We start from the raw sequence: 15,285 nt of genomic DNA on the forward strand, positions 1-15,285 counted from the left end.
GAGCTCGGGAAGGGGTTGGGAGCCCAGCCAAGTGGGAAAAAGTTGGGAATTCCTCTTGGATTCCCCAGACCATTCTGGAGGCGCCGGGCATTGGTGCACGCGCGCGGACGAGGTGGACTGGCGCGAGGCAACTATTTGGAGGGTTACCTCCGAAAGGAGGACGGGGTTTTCTCGTGTGGCCCTCTGGGAGGGGGCAAATGAATTTGAGGGGCAGTGCAGGGGGTGGGGGTTAACCGGGCAGTTTCCATGGCGCCCGGGGCGTGGAGGAGGAATGCACCCCTCAAACTGTGGCGAAACAACTGGGCGGTCAGGCCCGCCCGGTTTGAAAAGGTGGGAGGGAGGGGAAGCGGAGGGGGTGGGGTGGAGAGAAGCCAGGCGGGACGGGGGCGGGGCAGTCACGTGCGCCCAAGGGGCGCGGCCCCAAGCCGGCCTGGGAGCAAACGGAGTCCGGTGAGGTGGCTGCGCTAGGAGCTAGGTCTTTTCCTAGACCGAAGGGACTGAACGTGGCCAGGACGCCTTAGGCGGACTCAGGGCGCCGCGGCCAGCCTGGGGGACAGCGGTCGGGGACAGCTGGCCCCACGGAAAAGTGAGGGCAGAAGCTTGGAGGTGAGCGTTGGGAAGCCCACTCTTGGCTTTCACGCAGGATTGGGTCCCCATTTGTTCTGGGGTAGACGGAAGCAACAGCCCCAGCAGTTTTAGGGGACCAGCCGAGGCTACTATCTCTTAATACTGCTGGAGTTCTCAGCACCTGTCCAGCGCTCCAGGAGAGGCTGTGGTCATGGTGAATTTAGATCCCAACCTGGAGGAGCGGGATGGCACCCCTGAGCAGGAGTCAGCGTTCTGGGCGGACCCCAGCATTTCTGCCCACCCCAGCGTCTCAGCGCATCCCAGCATCTCTACCGACCCCAGCGTCTCGGCCCATCCCAGTGTCTCCTTCCACCCCAGCATCTCTGCGAACCCCAGCAGTTCAGCCTCACCCAGTACCTTGGCCCAACCCGGTGTCTCGGCTCAACCCAGTAGCTTGGGCCCCGAGGACCTCAGTGTGATTAAGGTGAGCAAGCGCCGCTGGGTGGTGGTCCTGGTGTTTAGCTGTTACTCCATGTGCAACGCGTTCCAGTGGATCCAGTATGGCTCCATCAATAACATCTTCATGAACTTTTACGGGGTCAGTGCCTTTGCCATCGACTGGCTGTCCATGTGCTACATGCTGACCTACATCCCTCTACTCCTGCCCGTGGCCTGGCTGCTGGAAAAATTCGGCCTGCGCACCATCGCCCTCACCGGCTCCGCTCTCAACTGCCTGGGGGCCTGGGTGAAGTTAGGGAGCCTGAAGCCGCATCTCTTCCCAGTCACTGTGCTGGGCCAGGTCATCTGCTCCGTGGCCCAGGTTTTCATCCTGGGTATGCCCTCCCGCATCGCTTCTGTCTGGTTCGGGGCTAATGAAGTTTCAATGGCCTGCTCCATAGCTGTCTTTGGCAATCAGGTGGGTAGAAGAGTTTGTGGGTGATTAGAGGAATGGGCATCGTATCGTTGTGGGACTGTGTTTAATTTTATCTAACTGTACTCAACTCTGTGGGAAACTAATTTTCTGACCTCAACTGTGTTTGTGACTCTGGGTGACTTTATGGCTGGGTGTGACTGATGGTGTGAGTGAGTGATTATGACTGGGTGACTGTGTAAGAGAAGTGATGAGGGAACAAAAGGAGGGTTTTGTTTTTTTCCCTCCACTCGCAATTTCTCCTCCACTAACAGAAAGCATGCTTTTGAAACATACAATGTTTTGATGATTTTATTCCTGAACCTGTCCACCAGTTTAAGACCTCTGACTTCAGGAAAGCTGCCCTTTCTCTGGGAGCAGCTCCAGGGGGTCAGACTATTCTGGTACCATCAGGATTTAGCAGGTGTTTTTGGCCTGACCAACGAGCTTTCCTAGAGTGCAGTATCTCCTGTACCACATGCAATCGCAGAGCAGTGCCCTGATCATGCTTGGCACTGTTCTTTCCTTCTTTTATACACAGCTGAAGCCAGGACAGTAGGAACAATGTCTTGTGCCAAACTCCTTCCCTCTGGTTTAGAGCCAAGTTCAGCAGAATAGAGGAGAACTCTCACTCTGAATTTCCAAAGACTAGAAACCTTGGAAAGCCCTGGGAAGCTCATCTCTTAATTCCTCCTCTTTCCTTCTTTTTGAAAGGAGCATCTCAAATTCTTTGCATTTCAATGTGGTTATGACCCAGAAAGTTGGGAGTGTTATGAATCTGATTGTCTTCTCCAAATATTTGAAGCAAATTATATATGGGGTTCTTCTTTTTTTAGACTTCTGCCTCCTGGTCTCCCTGCTTCCCAAAGCTCACTCATTTGTGGCTCTGTGTTTAAAAATGACCGGTAATCCTTAGTTTTTATAGGCCTGTTTTCTCTTACTTGTTTATTGCATTAAAAAATTTAACCTTTCATTTAGAAATTGTTCATTTGGGTCAGACATTTCCAAAACTTCTCTAAAGGCAGATTTTCATTCTGTTCATCTTCACCACCAGGAAGTTGACTTGAGCTAAATGTTCCCACTTGGGTAACAGTGTAAACAATCAATGAGAACACACAGGGAGGCCTGCTGTAGCACACAAACAGGCACCATAAAATCCTTTACCCAGTTTTTTTTTTTTTTTTTTTTTTTACCTGTTTGTTTAAATGTTCTGAAGATGGAATTGATTTGAAGTCTGAGGGCGAAACAAGATGGATCTTGTTCAGGGGAACTGAAAAATAGGTGTTGAGGGTGACATTTACCCAATCTTCTAAGGTGAAGTGACTGAAATTTGTTTTTTAAAGAGTATTTATTTTTAGAGAGAGGGGAAGGGAAGGAAAAAGAGAAGGAGAGAAACATCAATGTGTTGTTGCCTCTTGTGCACCCCTAACTGGGGACCTGGCCCGCAACCCATGCTTGTGCCCTGACTGGGAATGGAATCTTCAACCCTCTGTGACTAGGGATTTTAACACCCCCGTTGCAGCCCTGCCGGTGGGCTTGACTTTATTGGATTTTTCCTTTTTAGGAGGGTAAAGCAGAGGAGTAGGGGTTATGGGCAGGACCTTCCAAGCTTCTGGAGAGATAAATCTCCTTATTTGCAGTAGAACAGGATATGGACAAGGTCACTGTTTAGGGAGGGCAGAACTTAACTGGGAGAAGCCCTCTGGTGGCCTGGTGAGATCAGAGAATCCAACAGTTGTTTTGCTAACCATTAAGGGTAAACTAATAGGTTTTCATATCCTTCCTCACACACCAGTGAGGGAACTTAACACCCAGATATATCTTTATAATTTAATAAGAATAGTTATTCACCCATCACCCCTACTCCCCATAAAGGCCTGGAAATGCTAAGAATTTTACATTTAAAAACACTCGGACAGCATCTATTTGTATCATGGAGTCACCTGTTTAGTTTGATCTTTTAGGCTCAACCCACCATGCTAAGCTAAAAAAGAAAACATAGAAAAAACAGAATTGTTTATGCTTCTTCACATAGAGATAAATACTTAGTTCTCAGCATGTTTTAAAAAAGATTAATTTATTGATTGATTTTTAGAGAGAGAGAGAAAGAGAGAGAAAGGGAAATATCCGTTTGTTGTTCTACTCATGTATTCATTGGTTGATTCTTGTATGTGCCCTGACTGGGGATTGAACCTGCAACCTTGGCATATGGGAACTTGGGCAGAGCCTCAGACTGTGTTTTAAGCTTTCTTCCTGTGTAAAGCATGACTGAGTGGAGGAGAAATACATATTAACAAAGCACCTTGAACTTCGCTGCTTAGAAAGAAGGCTCTACAAAGCCGTTAAATAGATTTAAAATGTCATTTTGCTGAATAATTCTTCATGGACTGCAAACTTCACACTGATGAGCAAAACCCCTGATAATTTTGACCTCTCTCTTCTAGTGCTTCTTACATGTTCCATATATTCATCAGAATCTACTTGCATTCAATCCAGCATTCTTTCATTCATTCATTCATTCAACAAGCTTTAACTTATTTGAGGAAGAAAATTTCTTCTAGGATTCTAGGTTCTTTCAGCTGCTCAAATAATTAAGTCAGCATGAAACAGATTAACAAGAAAAAGTAACGAAATTTAGTTACATCTGTACACATGGGAACCCCATGTACATGAAGGAGTTAGAGACCCCACATATGTGAGAGGTTTGAAGACAGGTAAAATGAGGTTTATATGACATCCTGAGCCTAGGACTAAGGTAAGAGGCCTTGAGGCTTCAGAGGGGAAGGAAGGTTATTCACAGGACAGTAAGGAGAGTAGATACTCAGTAATTAGAAGATTGCCCTGTTCTATAGATTGGTCATCAAGGTTATTCCTGGTAATAATTCTTATTATTGAAAAGGCCCCCATTTTGAATTCTCCTAGGTAGTTAAGGGAGGGGCAGAAGTTCCTCCTGAATCTGCAGAGTCTCAATTGCATTCAGATCAAAATAATTTGTATGCCGAAGGAGCACATCCTGGGGAGGCCTATACTGAACCCCTTTACGTAGCTCCTGCCTTTTTTCCCAGGTGCTGTGCTAGGGCTGCAAAGATAACTCCTGGCTTTGCTGAGTTCTCGCACCAGATGTTTAAATTGTACCAGGCACCAAGATTCAGATTAAAAAATTAAAAAGTGTAGAGGATCAGAGTATAGAGGATTTATTTTCAGTTATCCACAAGGTTTTTAGTATTTTCTTTGCCTACTTGCTATGGGAAAATTGAAGGGGCAGGGAGCTAAATATCTATCAAATACCTACTCTGTGCAAGGCACTTTTTCATTCATTATTTAATTATTCAATGCAATGAAATAGGTGGAATTGTCCCCATTGTTACAGGGAAGAAATTGAGGCAGATAAATGGAACAACCTTATGCAGGGTTCTATAGCAATTGAGTGGCAGAAGGGAGATTTGAACCCAATCCCACCTCCGAAGTATATGTGGATAATTAGCCCCTATCACGTCTTCACGTGGATAAAGCATATATTTTTTTTTTAAAGGGAGGGCAGGATTCTGAGGTTCAAATTTTCCCCATCGTGTCTCAGGAGTGGTGGTGGTGGTGATGAAGTGTCCAGCAGTTTCCTCTAGAATTTGAGAGCCTGGCTCCTGCCTTCTGAAGCTCCCAGCATTAGAATCGGGCAGCCCAGTGCCCCCCACCCCCAACCCCCTGAGGCATTGCAAACTGCTGAAGGGTGGTGCAGCTGGGCTGAACTCAGCTGGGAGAGGCACAGTCTCAAGTCTCTAGGAAGAAGAAACCAGTAAATCCTGAGCTGAGGTGAGCTAGGAGGGAAGAGACTCAGACTGCAGCTAAGGCTCTTCCTGTTCCCTCTGATCAGTTGAACAGGTGGTAACAGATTAGCATTTTTTTTTTTTTTTTTTAGCAACACTTGTTCCATTGTTTCAAGGGAAAATTGTCTGGGGTTTTGAGTGATGCAGACACATTGTTATTGTGCAAGGTTTGGAAGAAAGCCTGTGTTAGAGTCTGGTGATAGCTTGGTGGCCAAGGATGAGGGAGCGGTGGGAGCTGAAAGAAATCTCCAGGTCAGCTCCAGCCCCCGTGAGGAGCCTGCACCACCCAAAAGGGAAGGGGCTTCCTTAGGGACTCTTGGGCCGCTCAGAGCTCAGTGCCACCTGATAACAGAGTAGGAGAGAATCAGTTTGCTTTCCAGGTAAGAAAAATACAGTTACCTTACAAAACCAGTTCTGTAGAAGCCACAGCTGGCTGGGCTGTGGAAAACAGCACCATCCCAAAGAAATATAATGCAAGCCACCAATGCGAGCCATGTGTATAACTAAATCTTCTAGTAGCCACATTAAAAATATATGAAATGTAAATTTACAAAATTAAAAAGCAGGTGAAATTCGTTTTAGTACTATATTTTATTTAACCCAGTATCTCCAATGTATTACTTCAACACATAATATAATAAGATTATTAACAAGCTATTTTACATTCTTTTTTCATACTGGGTCCTTAGAAACTGGCGTGTATTTTACACTTACAGACTAACCACCCTTCCCAGCAGGTGATGGGATGTGTTCAGTAGCCAGGCTGGCCTGCACGCATCTGGGACAGTGATGCCATTTGTAGGGGAGAAAAAGTTTTCCTTGACCCTTTTAGGGTCCCTGGCTGGGTCTAAAAATTAAACTGACAAAGTCACATTCACAAGAGATCATCCCAATTTATTTAATGTAAGCATTGCGTGACATAGGAGCCTTCATAAGAAAATGAAGAAACAGACCTGTGCATTCTTATGCCAGGTTTGATGAAGAGGGGACAGTCGTGGAGGAATGCGACAGCTTAGGAGTGGCAGGGAATTATAGTGAACAAGGGGAAACTGAGCAAGGCCTGTCAGCAGCATCTCTTTGTCTTCAGAGATAAGGAAGCTCCCTTCCTTCTGGTCTAGGGAGGGTGCCTCTCACCCAAGGGTTTTACGGTCTATTTCAGGGAAGAAGAGCAAGGAGAGGGAGAGGATCAGAGCACCCTTTCTGCTTCTGCTATTTTCTCAAACTCCTTTAGCATAGACTATGCAATATGCCAAGGTGCCATAATTTTGGGGGGTAGCGTGTCCTGAACCCCATTGTATGTCAGGCAGTTGGAAATCAGCTTCTAGCAGACAAAGATGGGCTCCAGGGAACTGACTGTAGCCTTGAGGCCACTGTGCTTGCCGGGCTGGCTGATCATGCGGTATTGCCTAGAGGTTGTGTGTTTCTCAGACTGACTCAGGAGTCAGGGTCATGAGGCAGGCAGGTGGCCAGCCTAGTCGACTTCCAAACTCCTGACCACTGGGGTATCTTAAACTCCAGGCTTCTCATTCTTGGTCTTCTAATGCCAGAGGCCTTTCTTTCAAGGTCTGAGCGACTTTTGGGGAGGTGAGCTCTTGTTCTCTTCCATTGATTGTTATTGTCCAGGCACACCCAATGCCTGCCCATGTGGCGGGCCACCTGCTGGCCTCCCCTGCTACACCAGAAGAGAGAAAATAGGCAGGGACTGGGAGAGCAGGACAGGGCTAGCGGTGACCAAAATGAGAATGGGTGGGACCCTCAAATGCTCATGGGAGGCAGATCATTTAAACATGACGTAGTAACAGTGACATCGGAGTGTGGTGAAGTTACAGCAAACACGAGAACACGCGTCCCAACTAACGACAGCAGCTGCTTTGGCGCCAGCCCACCTCGGACATTCAGAGCATGACCCAGTGTTGTCAGAGCTTCTCGTTTTCCTTTCGAGAGAAACCAGAAATCCAGATTTTTATGTGAAATCTATTTTTTTTTTAATTGTGGTAAAATACAGGTAGCATAATATTGATCATTTTACCCATTCCTAAGTGTACAATTCAATGGTATTAAACACATTCACAATGTATGTGAGCATTAACCACCATTTATACCAAAACTTTGTCATCCTCCCCATCAACTCTGTATCCATGAAGCAATAACTCCTCCCTGCTCCCTCCCTCCAGCTCCTAGATACCTCTTTCTACTTTCTGTCTCTATGAATTTGCCTATTCTACGTACCTCACAGAATCCTCTTCTAGAATTCATATACTCTTTGGCTTCCTGTGCCTAGCTTATGAAATATTTTTTAAGTGCTGATAACTAATTCAAAACTTAAAAAAAAATTCTATTTTGAAACCGTGGTCCTGATAAAATTGCTGTATTTGAGACTTCTGGGAAGGGTAATGTAAAACTGAATTTCAGTTCTCCTTGTTCCTTCCTGGGAAAGCCACCACCAGTGTGCAGGGCAGTGGAAATGAGCTCAGAGGTTAGCAATCTGGGCAGGGAACCTGAAATGCTTCCTGAAAATAGTGATCCTTTGCCTCACCCATGGGCCTGGGTAAAAGTCAGATGCCTGGGCCTCCAAATGGATCTCCTTAACCAGACTCTCGTGGGGAGGGGCCCAGACTCCTATATTCTCAGTTGGCCTCCTGGGAGAGATAGTGATCAGACATTTTGAAATAAGCAGATGAGAGGACCAGCATGCCATGGAAAGGCACCCTCCTGCTTGGAGCCATGTTCTTGTCAGGGTTGATTTATTATGTATTTGCTGTATGTTGGGTCCTATGTTCAGGTCGAAGCAGTTGGGAGCTCAGCTACTCACCCTTCAGATTGAGGGGTCCTTACCGGACAGGGACCTGGCTCTGAGTGGGTCTGCCTCGGACAGGCCTGTAGTCTGTGGATTCTTGACTTGGTGCAGGAAGGATTTCACAACATGAATCCTGGTGATTTTGAGAGTATGTTTATTAAAGCTGGGGACAGTGAAACAAGGAAGGGCTTAGCACAGAAGACGCAACAGGAGAGAACCTAGGTGGGGCTGCTTGGGCTCACTGGGGAAAAGGGGGCCTTGGAGACAGGTTCAGGGGTTAGTCTGGGATGAGCTGCCGCTGCCTATTGCTCCCCTGGTTCCAAGTCTCCTGGGAACCCTTAGAATTTAGGAGATGCACACTGTGGGGGAAGGAGAGGGGGAAGGGGAAGCTGCCAGTGTGCAAGCACTGCTGGGGTCTTTGTCTTGAGTGTTTTTAATTTTTTTTTTTTTTTTTTATGTTTAAGCTTAAAATGCGACCTTTATTTTTTCCTTTTAAATGTTTTATTGTTTAGCTTTGCACAGTGGCACTGTCGTAGCCAATGAAGTTTATCCAAGGTGTGACTATTGCCAATTAAATATTTTATTGTTTATGCTATTGCAGTTGTCCCAATTTTTCCCCCTTTTCCCCACTCCACCCAGCCCTCCCCCATTCCCACAGTCAATCCCCACACTTGTCCGTGGCCATGGATCGTGCCCATATGTTATTTGGCTAATTCTTTCACCTTTTTTCAGTTGGTTTTTAAACACTGGGAGTTTAGGGGAGCTCTTAGGAGAGATCTCAATAGAATATTCATCAGCTTTTCCAGGTGTGTGCTTTCAGGGTCGTGGTCTGTACTGATTGGTCAGTGCCTGGACATGGGGCCATTAGTCACCTCAGCTGGTCCTGGTAGTTGCAGGCCTGGTTTTGCTGCTTTTCTGGGCCTGGAGCTGAAACACAACTGAGGCCTAGATGTTATCTCTAGGGAGGAAAGGTCAGGGGGTCTAAACCATCATGACCAGCAATATGCCAGGGGAGAAAAGGCCACCCTGGCGTCAAGGTCTGGCGTCAGTTTTGCCCTTTCCTAGGCAGCCAGGGCTTTCTGCTCTGGTGACCTTCTGTATCTGGCTGTAAATTGCTGGGCCAGTTGTACAGCTCTCTTATCTGTCTCAGTTTCTCCATTCCACTTGCCAAGGAATTTTCCTAGTTTCTTACGATCCTGCCTCAGGGAGAGGCTGGACTGGGGTTTGGGGTGGGGGCATCATTTTGATTCATGTAAGGCTCTGATAATGTGCGGGAACCCCTGCGTTTTAGCGGGGGGGGGGGGGGGCGGGGGCGGGAAATCCCTGATGGAATGTGAGGGGAACCATTGCAGATTCTCTCAAGGCCTTTTGTTTCTTTGAATTTCAACTCTGCTGGGGTTGCCGGGCCTGTCTTCAGTTTGTTTTTCTGCCAGGCATTGAGTCAAGCCTGAGTCTTCAATGTAGCATTCTAGGACCCCTGCTCCCCGCCCCATTCTTATCCAGTCTGTCTCTTGTATCCTCTCAGCCTTGTCTCTCAGCTCTGATCAGTCTAGTTCCTTAACTATCTCTGGGAAGATACAGTGGGAACTGAGCCTCATGCAGTGGAGAGTAATGTTAACAAGATTGTCGACTGGGATGCTCCAGACCCTCACCCCCCCAGCCCCCCCAGAAACACTAAAGAAACTAGAAAGTGGCTAAAATGACTTCTTTGTAGGAGCTCTGGAAATCAAAGGTTTATAGCAACCAAGCAATTGCCCAACCAAGAAAAAACCACAATCAGAATGGTAGGAAATTTCATAGCCTTTTACTCACCCTTGCCCTCGTCCCTTCCCCATGATGTGCCTGCCAGTCCCCTGTTCCCTCTGCAAACTAGAATTGTAGCTCTTTAACCCAATTGTATTTCTATACACTAACAGTGAACAATCCCACAAGGAAATTAAGAATACAATTCCATTTACAATAGCATCAGAAAATACTTAGGAATAAATTTCACCAAGGAAGTGAAAGACATACTGAAAACTGTAAAATGTTGCTGAGAGAAATTAAAGACCTAAATAAATGGAAAGACATCCTGTGTTCATGGATTGGAAGACTTAATATTGTCAAGATGCCAATACTACCCAAAGCAATCCACAGATTCCATGTCATTCCTGTCAAAATTCCAATGACCTCTTCTTCGCAGAAATAGAAAAATGCATTCTAAAAGTCATGTGGAAGTTTAAGGGACACCGAAACCAAGACAATCTTGGAAAAGAACCACAGAGTTGGAGGTCACGCACTTCTTGATTTCAAAAATAATTACAAAGCTACAATAATGATGACAGGATGGTCCTGGCATAAAGACAAATATATAGATCAATGGAATAGATTCCAGAGATAAACCCTCACATATATGATCAAACGATGTTCAAACAAGGGTGCCAAAACCACTCAACAAAGAAAGGACAGGTTTTGTTTGTTTGTTTGTTTGTTTTAGTAAACTTTATTTTTTAGAGAAGTTTTAGGTTTACAGCAAAATTAAGCAGGAGGTCCAGAAGGTGTACCCAGGAGAACTGAGAGCAGGAACTTGAACAGATGTTTGCGTACCCATGTTTATAGCAGCATCATTCACAACAGCCCAAAGGTGGGAGCAACCCAAGTGTCCATCTATGGATGAATGGATAAACAAAATGTGTTATATACACACAATGGAATGTTATTTAGCCTAAAAAAGAAAGGAAATTCTGACACATGCTACACATGGATGAATTTTCAAGACATTATACTAAGTGACGTAAGCCGGTTATGAAAGGACAGCTGTTTAATTGCACTTATACGAGGTATTGAAATGTCTTTGTTTCTGACAACAACCAGTCCTCCAATTCTCTGACACCAGTGGGGTGTTCTACAGTTCAGTTTTAACACTTAACTGCCCAGAGTTAGTGCAGACCCCACAAATTGAGGGCTCAGTTCCACAAGACTGCTTCCCCGTTAGACACCATTTGCAAATCCTGTGGGCTACCTGTATTTCAAACTAACTACAAACTGGGGACTCCCACGACACCTACTCAGGTTTTATAACTTGTTAAAATGGCTCACAGAACTCAGGTAAACACGTTCCTTACATTCATTGGTTTATGATAAAGGCTACAACTCAGGAACAGCCGAATGGCGCATATCCAGGGCAAGGTATGGGGAGAAGCATTCCATACCATCACCGGGCCCGCTGGGATGTGACGTGTTCACCAACCTGAAAGCTCACTGGATTTCCTTGTTCAGGAGTTTTTAATAGAGCTTACTTTCCAGCTCCCCTCTTCTCCTCAGAGGGGGGGGAAAGGTGGGATTGAAAGTTCCCAAACTCTAACCACTAGACCTTTTTGTGCCCAGATTCATCCGAGCCCCACCTCGTTAACTTAAACTCAGGTGTGCTGGAAAGGGCCTCCTTATGAACAGCAAAAGACACTCCTATCACTCAGGAAATTCCAAACATTTTTAGAGCTCTGTGCCAGGAACTGGGACAAAGACCAAATGTATTTTTGTTATACCGCAGGTACCTAGAGTCATCAAAATTCAGAGATGGAAAATAGAGTGCTAGATGCCAGGGGCTGGGGGAGGAAAGAATGGGGAGTTATTATTTAAGGGGTACCCAGTCAGTTTAGGAAGATGATAAAAGTTCCGGAGATGGATGGAGGGCATGGTTGCACAATAATGTGACTACTTAATACCACCAAACAGTAGTACAGTAAGAATATGGTTAAAATGGTAAATTTTATACCGTAGGGGACCATCCTATGTGGTTTCTTGGAGGCAGACTGCCTTATTATACTGTGGACATTTGACCACTACTACCATCCCTAGAAAACCCCCCAAACCCCCCACTGCTTGTGAAGTGTTCCCTTCTGTCTGGTACTGCTCCCCTCCTGCTGCCATCCCAGTCTCTGCTTGGAGGAACCCCTGGCCTTCTCTGCGCTTGCTGAGCCCACTGGGCACTGGCCTTTGTTTCTGGTGGGCTGTGTTTCCCCCACCTCCTATCTCTTCTGTCCTCTTCCTCCTCCACCTCCTCTTCCAACCAAATGGGGACCTTGTCAGGGGGCTGGACCCATGATACATCTGTCCTACATCTCTGGGCTCTGGGCATAACCGGTGCTTCCAAGTGAATGGACACATTATTAAACACGTTTTCATTTTCTGAAAGTAATTAAGGTGACATTCATTTGAGAGCACCAGTGGCTAAAGGAAGGGATTATGACCCAATCTTATTCTTTCACTGGGAAGAGCTATTAAATCAGTACTGTGTGCCTTGAACTGTGTCAGACCCAAGGTGGTTGAGAGCACCACTTTGAGCTCTGCCGTCTACTCTCAGACAAGTCCCTTCACATCTAAGTTTTGACTTCTTTTGTAGGGTGGAGATAATATTGCCTACTGCAAAAGGTAGAGAGGATTAAATGAGACAATACATGGAGGACCCTTAGCTGGCGGAGTTTATCAGATAAGAACCGGTAAATGGAGGACAGATGCTGTCAGTACTATCACCAGTAGAGGCAGGTAGGTAGCTGGCTCCTGTCTGCAGTGGCTCCTGTCTGCAGTGGCTCCTGATTTAGGAGAAGCCAACACTTACCTGCCCGTAATATCAGCATCTGGCTGGCTCAAGGATACATTCGTGCAGGGCATTAAGGGGAGGGCATGCCCCAGTGTTGGGTGAATAGGGGAAGGTAGGCCATTGCAGTAAGTTTCCAGGCAGTATCCCGATGGGGACTTGTCCCTTTTGGGAGCTGCTCAGCCAAAAGCTGTGCAGGTGCTGAGAGATGGTGTTCATTTACAAGTGTATGGTTGATGAGTCCTATTGTCTGTGGTCAAGACTTTGGGGTCTCTAGGATGACATAGATACTGGGCCGACACCAGTCTCCACATATCAGACCTTATTCTTACAAACCTCAGACTATACTGAAGGAAGAGGGGTGACCAGGCTTATCAGGTGGACACAGCTGTGTTTCCCCGCCTGGTTCTTGATCCTTTTCCAGCAATGCCGTTAACAGGATGTCCTTCCCTGAACTTCAGCTCCCCAACTGCCAACATCAAACGGCCCTGAGTGGGTTGCAGGAGGATGCGGGTGGAAGCCCCATCAGGAATGATGAAAAACCATAGTGTTAAGGCGAAAGCTGGTGTTTCTTCTTTTTTCCTTCTGTCTCCTGACTTCTATCCAGCACCATTCCCAAACTTATCCTAATAGCCTCTCTCTTCCCTTGACTGCAGGACTAAGGACCTTCCCTTTTTCTTTAAATCCTCACCCAAGGATATGTTTTTTTATTGATTTTTAGAGAGAGAGGAAGGGAGAAAGAGACAGAAGCATCAATTGGCTGCCTCTCCTACGTTCCCTGACTGGGGATTGAACCCAAAGCCTAGGTATATGCCCTGACCAGGAATTGAAACTGCAACCTTTTGGTGCACAGGATGATGCTCCAACCAACTGAGCCACCTGGCCAGGGCAGGACTAAGGACCTTTCTCTTTGCTTAGTCATTCAGAGGTGGAAGGGCATCCTGCAGGCTCTGACACCTCACCCAGACTCTTTTGCTTTCTGATCTGATTCCTTTTATATGCTGTGCAAAATGTTAACCCCGAACCCCAATCCCCCCCGCCCCCAACACACACACAATTCAAGCTGAGGCCTTGTCCCAGCCTGAGGGCAAAGAGCAGCAGCGCCATCTATGTTTGCGGAAGGGGGAGATGGGAAGCAGGGCTGGATTTCACTTGCTTACCAACTTCTCCGAACTAGACTGTGTGGCTCAGAACCTCATCATGGAGCAGTGTTTGCTTTGGCTCCCATCCCATCTGATTCCTTCTCTAGAGAGGAGGTAAACACAAGCCCCTTTCAGTTCCAGGAGACCACTTTTGATTGGACGACCCTGTCCGCTCCAGAAGGGAGGGGCACAGAAGTTGGAGCAAGATTGGGGGTTAGTTTTTCTCCTTTTTCCTTCCTTCTCCTCTGCCCTAGAATTCCTGATTTCTTCCCAGAGGACTATGTTAACATAGCTGGGTGCCCTTCAGTCGCTCTGGAGCGGCTCTCTCTGTGCACAAGGCCATTGTTCTGTCCGCTGACTCTGAGAACTACCAAGTGAGCCGCCATGAGTCATCATGTCAAAGCAGGGCCCGTTCCAATGGGCTGTTTGTTTGGATGGTGTCTGCCCAGCGAGCTATCTATGTCTCCTCAGATCTTTGTCCTGGGCTTCCTGTTTGGTGCTGGGGATCTCTGTGGAGCCAGTCAGTGAGCTCACTCAAAGGACCGTTTCTTCTCCACCGCGGATCTAGGCAGGAGCGTGCACCTCTTCCATACCTGGGACACTAGGGCCTGCTGGGAAACCCGCAGCTGATTGCTCTGCTTGGAGGAGTAAGTGTGGCTCATGAACCTCCAGCTCCAGAACCACCTGGTGTCTGTTAAAAACGCAGATTCCTGGGCACCAGGGCAGACCCAAAGGAATAGCTTCTTTGGGGTGGGGCTCAGGAATCCATAGTTTTGGTGCTCCCCCAGGGGATTCTAATGTTCACTGAAGTCTGAGAATGCCAGTGTGGCAGCTGTGTTTGGGGCCTCCAGCAGGATACCTGCTCTCTTTGGGCATCAGCTTACCTGTAACAAGAAAGCCTGGCCCTGGCCAGGTAGCTCAATTGAGTAGAGTGTCATCAAAGTACACCTAGGTTGCAGGGTCCAACAGCTGAATACATAAATAAGCGGAACAACAAATCAATGTTTCTCTCTCTCTCCAAAATCAATTAAAAAAGTAAAAACTGAAAGAAAAAAAAAAACAAAACCTGCCTCACATGGTGCCACCAAAGTTAAGTGAGGAAGCCTGTAAGTAAAAGCCCTCCACGTTTACTGAATCCACATCTACGCTCTCCTTCCCTGCCAAAGTCAGGAACCGAAGCATCCTTTCTCTCTCTAGAATCCAGCTACTTTTTCTAATCTCAGCTGCAATCCCTAGGCTCTTTTGTTGTCTGCCCCTTCTCCTCCGTGCCATGTTAAACATTGGGAACATAAGCAGATCCACCTGCCCACTCTTTGTGCTGATGAGTTAGGTCAAGGGCAGGTCACCACCCTACAAGACAGAGGTCAGTCCTCCCAAGACCTTGCTGCTAGAAGAGGCCATTCCTGGCCCACAGTGGGGACTGAGAATATTTGGATGGGAAAATGGATGACTGGTGTTCTGTATTACTGTAC

General features: G+C 46.8%; 1 protein-coding gene across 2 annotated transcripts in view; it reads left to right on the forward strand.

Annotated features, from left to right (window-relative positions):
• The first annotated feature begins 416 nt into the window (after window positions 1-416).
• The window catches only part of FLVCR2 (FLVCR choline and putative heme transporter 2), a 52,612-nt gene continuing 37,743 nt past the window's right edge, over window positions 417-15,285 (forward strand). For both annotated transcript variants that reach the window (XM_090271192.1, XM_090271193.1), the window contains exon 1: window positions 417-1,483. In XM_090271192.1, coding sequence (XP_090127318.1) covers window positions 779-1,483 — 705 coding nt within the window. In that variant the 5' untranslated portion in view covers window positions 417-778. The remainder of the gene's footprint in view (window positions 1,484-15,285) is intronic.

Source organism: Furipterus horrens, unplaced genomic scaffold (assembly GCF_987537825.1).
Source record: "Furipterus horrens unplaced genomic scaffold, mFurHor1.1.pri manual_scaffold_3, whole genome shotgun sequence".
NCBI classification, from domain to species: Eukaryota; Metazoa; Chordata; class Mammalia; order Chiroptera; family Furipteridae; genus Furipterus; species Furipterus horrens.